General features: G+C 35.3%; 1 protein-coding gene across 1 annotated transcript; it reads right to left on the bottom strand.

Moving 5' to 3' along the window:
• Positions 1-626: 626 nt before the first annotated feature.
• On the bottom strand, positions 627-1,586 carry LOC112856825 (olfactory receptor 2T11). The gene has a single exon (XM_025920134.2). The coding sequence runs from the start codon at positions 1,578-1,580 to the stop codon at positions 627-629; it is 954 nt and encodes a 317-aa protein (XP_025775919.2). The 5' UTR covers positions 1,581-1,586.
• Positions 1,587-10,567: the final 8,981 nt, after the last annotated feature.

Here is a 10,567-nt window from a genome sequence, read left to right as displayed (position 1 = left end):
AAAAGTCACAGTAGTACTCTTTGATATTATATATTACAGTCTCTTTTGAGTAGGTGTGTAATGCTTGGACATTCAATATTCAGTCAATATAGCTAAGCTTATCTACTATTTACTATGGTCTCATATTTGACAGGCAACTATTTTTAGTGTGAATCCTACGAAGATGATCTTAAAGGTTAAAATCTTGAGGCAAAGCCAATAATTAAAGACTTGATTAAAATTGTGTGATTTCTATATTTCATCACTTGTGAATTGGTATTATTTAACTTTATTGATACAAACATAATCACATAATTGTGGCATCAAAATCTGGTAGTTATGGAAGCTGTTTCTGGGTTAAGTGTGAAAGTAACCTGCAAATATTTTTTTTTTCTTTTTTCAGACTGAGAGACAAAGAACCAGAATCAGATTAATTCTTTAACCTAATAATACCTCATTGTTGATAGCCAAAATGTATCTGCATACTTAATGAAAAATACCTGGTTCCCTCCCCCAGGAACAGGAAACCAGACATGATAAATTATCTTAATTAATTGTAAGTAGTAATCTTTGACATCTGACCAAATAGTCTTCTTTAAAACAGGACAACAGAGAATGTTCTCATCTATTCTCAGTTTATTGAATCCCTAAGCATCACTTGTGGATACTTTCTGAGCAGATAAACATCTTGACAATATCTTTTGAAATGCCCCCATGACATCCTTGTTTCTGAGGCTGTAGATAAGAGGATTGAGCATGGGTGTGACAATGGTATAGAAGGCTGAAACTACTTTGTCCTGCTCAGGAGTGTGAAAAGACTGGGGCAAAACATAAGTGTAGAAGGCAGCCCCATAGAAAATGCTGACCACAGTCAAGTGGGAAGAGCAAGTAGTAAAGGCCTTTTTCCGGCCTTCAGCAGAGTGCATTCTGTGGACAGTTAACAAAATAAAAGAGTAGGAGATTGAGATGAGAGAGATAGGGATGAGCAACATGAGTACACAGCAGATGTACATCAAGGTTTCATACAAGGATGTGTCAGCACAGGCTAGTCTGAGAACTGCAGGGATCTCACAGAAAAAATGGTTGATATTTCGGGAGTGACAATAGGGAACATTCATGGTGATGGGGGTGAGCAGAAAGCCATCCAGGGACCCCCCAAACCAGGCACCAGCAGCCAGCAGGAGACACACCCTGCGGTTCATCAGGACTGGATACCTAAGAGGGTTACAGACAGCCACATAGCGGTCATAGGCCATGAGGCCCAAGAGGAAGAACTCTGAGCCAATCATGCTCAAGTAGAGGAAGATCTGGATGCCACAACCCACAAAGGAAATGGTCTTCTCTTTAGAAACCATGTCGACCAGAAGTTTTGGGACAGTGGTACAAATGAAAAGAGTATCCATGATGGACAGCTGGCTGAGCAGAAAGTACATAGGAGTATGGAGACGGGAGTCCACCTGAATCAAGAATATCATGACCAAATTTGCAGTTACAGCTACCACAAAAATAGCAAAAATAACAGCAAAGACAATCCCAGTAGTTTTATTGTTCACCAGAAGACCCAGGAGGATAAAATCAGAAGATAAAGTTATATTCTTCATTTACATTGCCTATGTCAGCTCCAGCAGACCAGAAAGCCACAAAGACCAGGAAGTAAAAGGAGAGAAGATCCTTTCAGTATGGGCGAGACTTACAATAGAGATGACACCTCAGAGAGTACTGGTTTGGCTGAAATTTTCCAACACAAAGTGCTAGAGAAAAATGAAGAGACCAAGAGACATATCATAAATCAGAAACTGTAGATCTACTCCTCATTGTTGATGAACAACACTTTTCGTATTGTGTTTATGTTCATGCTGCAATACATAGATTATATGAGTGGCATAATAAAGTTGGTATTTGCTATACTTTGATTAGTTTAGCTATATCTTTCCTATTCACTCTATGCATTTCTGGCACCAGAATGTTGTCCAAACCATAGTAGGGCCAAGTCAACACTGGTTTGAGTAAAGGCCCATTGATTCACTCATTATATGAAAGGCCAAAATTAATGAATAACTTAGGAAGAGAAAAGTATAAAGAAAAAGCATTAAAAAAATGGATAAAGAAAAGTGTGTCTCCTCTATTCTCAACATTTCACCTCTGACACTTTTGGTCAACAAATGTGTGAGGGTCTCCTCCCCATAATAAGCAATTCTTAACCTTCCAGACAAACAGCTGGGTGTCCTACAACTTAATACAATATTCACACTATCTACATGGAGATAGCTTAATCTCTCACTGGTTAAGAGCTTAGCCCCACAAGACTGTCACCCAAATCAGACGCCAACTGCAAGTAAAGTTTATCACTTGGGCCTCGGTTTCTAGGAGCCCATCCCTGAGCTCAACTAATTTTCTAGAACATTTTATAGAATTAAGAAAAAATATTTTACTAACAACTAGGTAGAAGAGATACATCTGGTAGGTATGCAGGAAAAGGCCAGAAGATTCACTGCCTTGTCTATGTGTACCATCCTCTACAACTCCACATGTGCACCAACCCAGAAGCTCTTGGAAACCCATCCTTTTGTATTTTTATAAATGCTTGATTATTTAAGCATTATTGATCAAATCATTGACCATCAGTGATTAATGAAATCTCTAGACCTTCTCTTCTCCATGGAGATCTAGTGGTGGAGGTTTAAAAGTTGCAAACCTTTAATTATGGTTATTTTCCTGGGAACAAGCCCAATTCTTAGGAGATTTCAATAAATCATCTAATTAACATAAACTCAGGTGTGGTAGGAGGACATTTTATGAATAACAAAAGACATCTACATAGCTATTTCCATTTAGGAAATTCAGAGAGTTTTAAGAAGTCAATGCCAGGAATTTGAAAAAAAGACTAAATATATATTAGTTATGCATCACAATATCACAAAGGTTAGGTTATTTGTTGGCATTTCACAAATGAAATATTCTAGTCATTTCATTTCATCTAGGTTATTCTAGTAGATTCCTGCTATCTCCCTGCTTTCTCTATTGTCTGTGTTGAGTCCAACCTCAGCAGAGCAAAGTGATCTTAAAAAACCTATATCAAAACAGGTCAACTCCTGCTTAAAGCTCTACCATAAAACTTTATATTTCACTTTAAGGCCCACCTTTTGTAACAGTTTCACCCTTTGAAGCCATTGCCTGCTTTTTCCAGTGTATTTGCTCTGGTGCTGCAAATCCCATGTGACCCCCTTGTTGATCCTTTGTCCCCTCTCTGGGGTAGCCTCCAGTCCATAGCTTTTGTCTCTGCTGTCACCCTGGGCTGGATCTCTTCCCTATAGCTGTGACTGACACCCTCATGTCTTTCAGGGCTTTGCCTAAAGCCCACTTTGTTAGGACTAGATGGCTATTGTTTGCACATTCCTTCATACTACTTAACATATATATTCATTACATTTTGTGTTTGTCTCCTGTCACTGACAGAAAGTTCAATATGAGTAAGGCTGTTGCCTATTTTGTTTCCTGAGTGCTTTTAGAATATAAATGAATGACTGGCACCTTGTAAATGTTTGTTGAATATTTAAATAAATAATTGTTAAACATATACAGTTTACTAAAATGCAAATTGCTTTTTTTTTCTTTTTGCCCTTTAAGTGATTCTTTTCTTTTTCTTAATGTTTATTTATTTTTTGAGAGAGAAAGAGAGAGAGAGAGGGAGAGAGAGAGAAAGAGCTAAGGAGGGGCAGAGAGAGAGGGAGAGATAAATTCCAAGCAGGCTTCACACTGTCAGCACAGAGCCTAATGTGGGGCTCAAACTCAGGAACTAGGAGATCACAGCCTGAGCTGAAATCAAGAGTCAGACACTTAACCAACTGAGCCACCCACATGGGTGATTCATTTCTTGTAGAATTTCCTTAAAATCCACCTGAATATGATCTATAAAATGTGCTAAAGGAAAAATAAAAAGAAATTAAATGCCAGGCCCTTGTGTTTATCTTCAATCCAAAATAAAATTGCCATAAGAGAGGATCTACCTACATTCTCTAATAAGAAACAGTTCTAGGAAACCAAAATGTTTCACAAGTTTCTAGGATAAAACAGCAATAGGAATTTTACATCTTAATCATTGAGGTTTCACATATACAAATTTGAGATAAACACTCTTAGTGACTTAAAATCAATATAGTATTTTGGACAAAGTCAGACATCAGCATAATTTTTCAGCAAGCAAAGAACTCACCACTTTCTATCCTTTTTGAATCTGCTTACGTTGTAACAGTACTTCATTTGATTTTGTACCAATTATTTTGTACAAGATAACTGTAACTGCAGATGTCATTATCCATCCATGGGTTGTATTGTGGATGTTGCTAATTTAATTTGAACTCACCTAGGTTACACAGGCAAAAGGTCAGAAAATCATGAGTGTATTTTTGTAGCAGTAATTTGCACCTGTCTCCTATTATCAGAAAAAAAAACTGTCTTAAAACAGGCTTCTATTAATTTTGTATTTTATTAAACTTAACAATATGATATATTTAACTTACTGTTAAATAAAACCAATTGTACTAGGCAGAATAATGTCCTCACCCCACTCATGGATCCCTATCCTAATTCCCAGACTATGAATATGTTGCTTTATTTGACAAAACATATTTTGCAGATGTGATTAAGGTGAGATTATTCTGGAACGTCCTGTTGTACCCAATGCAAGCACAAGGGTCCTTATACGAGGGAAGGAGAAAAGAGGAAGGAAGAATTTAGAGGAGATGTGATATCATGAATACAGGTCCAAATGATTCAAACACTGGTATTGAAGATGAAGAGGACCATGATGAGAAGGAATGAGTGGTCTCTAGAATCTGAAAAATGCTAGAAAAATGGATTTCCTCTATGGCCTTCAGAAATGAGTGTATCCCTTAGCCTAATGTGACCAAATTTTGACTTGTGACCTCCAGAATTATAAGATTATAAATTTGTGTCATTTAAAGCCACTGAGTTAGTGGTAATTTGATACAGTAGCCACACCAATAAGTAGTTTTATCATCTTTTAAACATAAGTATAATTGAAGCATGTTCCTAATAACAAATTAGCCAGTACTCATGCAGTGTTTACTTTGTGCCAGGCATCTCTCCACATGCTTTAGTGTTTTGATGTAGCCACTTTTCACAACACGTCTATGGAGTCAGTTACTATAATTATCACTATTTTTCAGTTGGAGAAACTGAGGCACAGGAAGTACAACTGGTAGAGGAGCAGGACTTTGTTTTTCATACTCTCCACAGTTATACTCAACTGACCATAAATGCACAATATCCTCTTTATCATATGTTAAATCAACAATTGTCTAAGACAAGTCAAATTAATATGGGCTGTAAAACCAGAATCACATTCAAAAAGTTTTCAATTTCTGGTCAAAGTTGTCAACAAACTTACAAAATAACAAATAAAATTATTACTTTCAGAAATATAAAGTGCTAACTCCTGGGCAATCTCTAAGCATCACACGTTTGCCTGTAGTTGTCTGATTTCCTATGTTGAGGTACACACACATAAACAAAAGTCCCCAGAGAATGTAAGCCAGGAAAGATCCTCCAAACACCAGACTCATACATTTCACTTCTGTATATTCACTTCTGAGGGTAACTTCTTAGCTCCAAGCAGACATAAAATAATGACCCATCCAATAGTCCTACTCCCAGTCTTTCACCAGTATAACCACTACTACATATACAGCCCTATAAAGATGACACCATATTTCCTTTTGAGGATCCATATTTGAAAGAAATCTTCTATAATGTGTGTCAGAGGGAAGTGGCAGGGTTAACTCAGGAATAAACTACCAGTGAGGACAAGACTATTAAAATTGAATGAAAAATAAACAACAAAGACATTTCAAAAATTACATGGAGATGTGAACCTAATTTAACTCATCGTGGCCTAAACTCAAATGTTACTAAGGAAAGCTTGCCAACGGTTTACAAATCTAAAACCATGAGTTAAATTATCAAGTTTTTAAAATATAATTTTCCTCTTCTACTGTATAGATAGAAAGAAAGATAGATGATAGATAGATGATAGATGATAGATAGATAGATAGATAGATAGATAGATAGATATGCTCCTAAATTGAGAGGCATGATCATTCTTTAAAACAACATTTTAGGGGTGCCTGTCTGTCTCAGTTGGTGGAGCATGCCATCCCAGAGTCATGAGTTTGAGCTCCACATAGGGTATGGAGCCTACTTAAGAAAATTGTAAAAACAAAATTAAAAAAAATAATAAAATATTTAAAAAGAGATGTAAAGTAAAATGCAAGCTCTGCAAAAAGACCTCAGTAATGTTTTGGTTATGTCTAACTTAATATATCACTTTCTTAAACCAAAACCTATCTATGGGTGGAGGTACTTTGAGAGCTTCCCCACAGTTGAATTAGGTCATTAGTTCAATAAAAACACACATTTTCAATATGATTATTCTCTCCTTGAATATGATCAGAGTTAGTTATTAAGCTCAATATCATTGGAAAATCAACACGTTCTCAACCTCTGTTTCCCACCAGGTGGTCCCTTCTGGAATTTGTTGGTGAATCCATAAAAACAACTCCCACCACTTCCCCCCTTGAATATATATGACACTGTGCACCTGGTGTTACCTTCCTCTAATTTGTGTGTTGTGTGAGGATATAAAATGTGAAATTTTTGGTCTGATGGTGGACATCTGGGAAGTGGATGCCCAAAGTTATATGGTTAGAACTTAAGCTTGACTCACTATGACTCTTCCTTACAGTATGAGCAGAAGGAAACTTCCTCAACAGGCTAGATGTTCACAGCACTGGCTATATTCTCTTCTGCTGCATGGGCTCCAGAGTGTATAAATGAAGTTTGAACTTGCAATCTCATTAAATTTTGAGCCTCTAGTTGAAGCTGGTCTGTATCAACATTGAGTATCAAGATGGGGTGCTCATAAATTTCTGCTGAGAGTGGGAGTAGGTATCATCTTTGTTTGAGAAAGCACCAGTCCAATATTAGGATCTTAAAAGTAATGTGTATAAACTATGCTTACAGGAAATTTTGTATAGAAATCAAGAGATAAATAGGCAACATTTAAAAGTTTTCATCTTGGTCTTGTTTGCAATAGTAAGAAAGAAGAAGAAATTTAAGCATCTGCAGTTGGACACACAAATAATTTGTTTTAATATTAGAATGTGTAATAGAATTTCAAGGAACCATTGGAATGTAAGGTGGATCTATAATCATTAGCATGGTATGACAGTTTTATTGTATTCTTAAGTGAAAAATGTGGCACATTTACAATTTCCTTATCATATATATGTATGTATATGAATCATATATGTGATACGTAGATATATATATGTATATGCACATATATAGCAATAGTTTATTGTGCATATATGTGTGTATATATTATGCACATATAGCACACATTTATAACATATATATACATATATGTAATTATGAAATAAATCCAAGTTTTCACTGATGGTGCACATTCAAGTGACATCAGTTTTTTCTGGAAAACATTTTTTGTCTTCTTACAAGTAGAGATTATATGTATAAAAAGAGATCCTTTTAAGGATCATTTCAAAGGATGAGCTTCCTAGTTCAAACGTGGGCAATTAATACATATAATTTTCCACATTTCAATCTTTAAATATTTGGAGGATGACTGAGCTACCATAAACTTACACCAGAATCCTGCCCATATCTGCTTCCGAATCTGAAAACAAAATTCATCAGATTGTTCTCAACTCTTAAGTCCCATACTACAAGATGCCATCTGAAGCAAATCGTTATGGTCTTAAAATATGTACGTCAGGGGGTGCCTGGGGTGGCTCAGTCGGTTGAGCGTCCGACTTTGGCTCAGGTCATGATCTCGCGGTCCGTGAGTTCGAGCCCTGCATCGGGCTCTGTGCTGACAGCTCAGAGCCTGGAGCCTGTTTCAGATTCTGTGTCTCCCTCTCTCTCTGACCCTCCCCGTTCATGCTCTGTCTCTCTGTCTCAAAAATAAATAAACGTTAAAAAAAAAACATTAAAAAAATGTGTATGTTAGTTTTTGTAGGCTACATTCAGAGTGACTAACATGCACATATCAAAAAACTCAGAAAATATAATGTTTAAATACATAGTGTATTAGAAAATTTAAAAAATTAACAAAGAGAGGACAAATACATACAAAAGAATGTCCAGAAATAATCTAGACTTAGCATTGGTGTAAACAATTCAAATTTGCTAGTTTAAGTTTCCCAGGTTTCTATGATGACTTCAAACTCTAAGATGCCACTTTACCCATTACTCCTGATGTAGTTTAATCTGATCCTTACACAGAATCTGTACCTCAAATGGCCTGGGCAAAAGACCAGCATCCGCCACTTAATAGCTATGTGACCCCAGGGAAGTCACTCCTCAAGTTCCTCATTGGCCAGCTGAGCGTCAGAGCAGCCCTTGTCCTGAGAATTATTCTGGAGTCTGTGTAAGACTCTTGTAACAGTGCTGGAAACGTAATAATATTATCAAAGTATTGACTATAAATTGTAGGATCTTCTCTTACTGAAAGCAAATAACTCTCCATTTTGGTAACGGTGAAAAAATAAAACAGGCCTCAGAGTAAGAAAACAATATTAATTTCTGAATTTTAAGATTTCCAGTAGCTAGCCTTGTTTTAGTCACTTAAATCTCTTTACCCTAATTTTCCCTATATTTAAGGCAGATATGATAGTATAAATTATTATAAATCATGTAAATTTTAGATGATAATTTTAAGATTGTAAGAACCTTTATTTTAAATAAATAATAGTATTGGACAAGTATCTATCTTAATATTCAAGCCATGTATTAAATGCACAGCATATGCTGTAACGTTGTTCTTAAAAATCTCAAAGACTTTTACAATCTTTCAAATTAGAAAAGACCATTGTGTTCAGGCAGCTCTGAGTTCAGTTAAATTTATCAGTCTTTATCTCATGAAAGAAGATTCCCCCATACGTTATCTAGAGAGGCAAGGAAGCAGCTGTCTCTACTGCTGCTTCATCAGTCTTGAAAAACTAAGGTCTGAATTTAACTATATTTAAACATGTTTCCTGATTTTATCTTTCTGTGTTTATTAGATACTTATTAAAATTAATACTCATTGCAGTTAAATGCTAGAAATTCAGGAGAAGATCACTTTTGCTATCAACTGAAATATGTAATCCTAAACCTCATTTTAACATCTAAGTTTCCATTAAATGGAAGCATCTTTAGTCTCCACAACTGAGCAAATGCCTACCTATGACACTTAACTCCTGTTTGCTCAAAAGGAAAATGGTTATCTATGACAAATCTAGAAAAAGCCAATTATACTTTCTTTGCAGGAACTACAATTAAAATATTAAATAAAAATAACGTCAGAATTGGTGAAGTTGGAAACAATTTAGGTATAATTCCTTTGCTTCCACCTTTACCCTTGACATGTAAACATATGTAAACTACTAAAACACATCTAATTCTTTGCACATCTTCAAGACTGTGATTCTCAGGAGAAAGGGAAAATTAAAAAAAAAAAAATTAAAACCCAAGTATTCCCTAGTACTAGTCATTCTGAAATACAATAGTGTTCATTTATTCAAATATTTTTAGCACATTTTCTATATCATGGAAAATTTTGGGAGCTTGGGATATATCATGGGTCAAAATGAGATCCCTGCTCTTGCTTATGTGATGAATAAAGTCTAGTGTAATAAAACAAGCTTAAAAATCTAATCAAAGAAAATGAAATAAAGCAACATGGAATAATCAAGTGTTGATACTATAGGTATGGATTTATCACCTTTATATTCTTAACTAATTGTGCAAACCAAGGTGATATAGTAGAAGAGAAGCTTTAAATATTTTCTTAAAATTTAAGCCTTGTAATTTTAAAAGAGAAATCACTGACATATTTGATAAATATTTGGCAAAATCATGGTAAGTATGCAAGTTTAATATAATCTATATTCAACACAATACAAAATGAAAAGAAAAAGCAATGTGTGTATATACACACACATATATAATACTTCACTAACTGTTATGAAGAGGCCTTTTGTTTTAGTTAAATAATATCTCAATGCCATGAAATTATACATTGCAATTCTTCTGCCTCGTGAAAATAACTTCTTTACACAGTCCGTATCTGAAGTTTTAAATGTTTTGTTTTCATACTGTTATCAGACCTACTGGCAGGACTTTGTCCAAACTGAGAAGTCTAACTTGTAAGGATGTACCACAGAAGAGGCCTGCATTCATTTCTCCACACTAAATAACTTCTATTTTTTTTTTCTCACTCCTTTATGTCTCAAATCTTCCTGGGTATTTAATAAGGCATTGAAAAGTTAAACTTTATACCACCCATTATTTCAATGTTTACATTATATAAATATGTATTTTATTTTTTGTGTAAATAAAATAAGTATGTGGAAGCAAGAGTTCAATTAATTTCATGTCCATATCCCTCACCTGTAGAAAGATATCAAGGAGGGCATGACTGCCCTTCAACATGCATCATCAGGTCCTTGGTAGACAGACTACCTGGTATCTAACAGAAAATGAACATGGGTTTTAACAACATATCACT

This window comes from Puma concolor, chromosome A1 (assembly GCF_028749965.1).
Source record: "Puma concolor isolate L17-30 chromosome A1, mPumCon1.1.hap2, whole genome shotgun sequence".
Taxonomy (NCBI): domain Eukaryota; kingdom Metazoa; phylum Chordata; class Mammalia; order Carnivora; family Felidae; genus Puma; species Puma concolor.
This window is presented reverse-complemented; position numbering and strand designations above follow the sequence as displayed.

Excerpts from the sequence above, each read along its gene's own strand:
- LOC112856825 (XM_025920134.2), bottom strand. The coding sequence starts at position 1,580 with ATGAAGAATATAACTTTATCTTCTGATTTTATCCTCCTGGGTCTTCTG.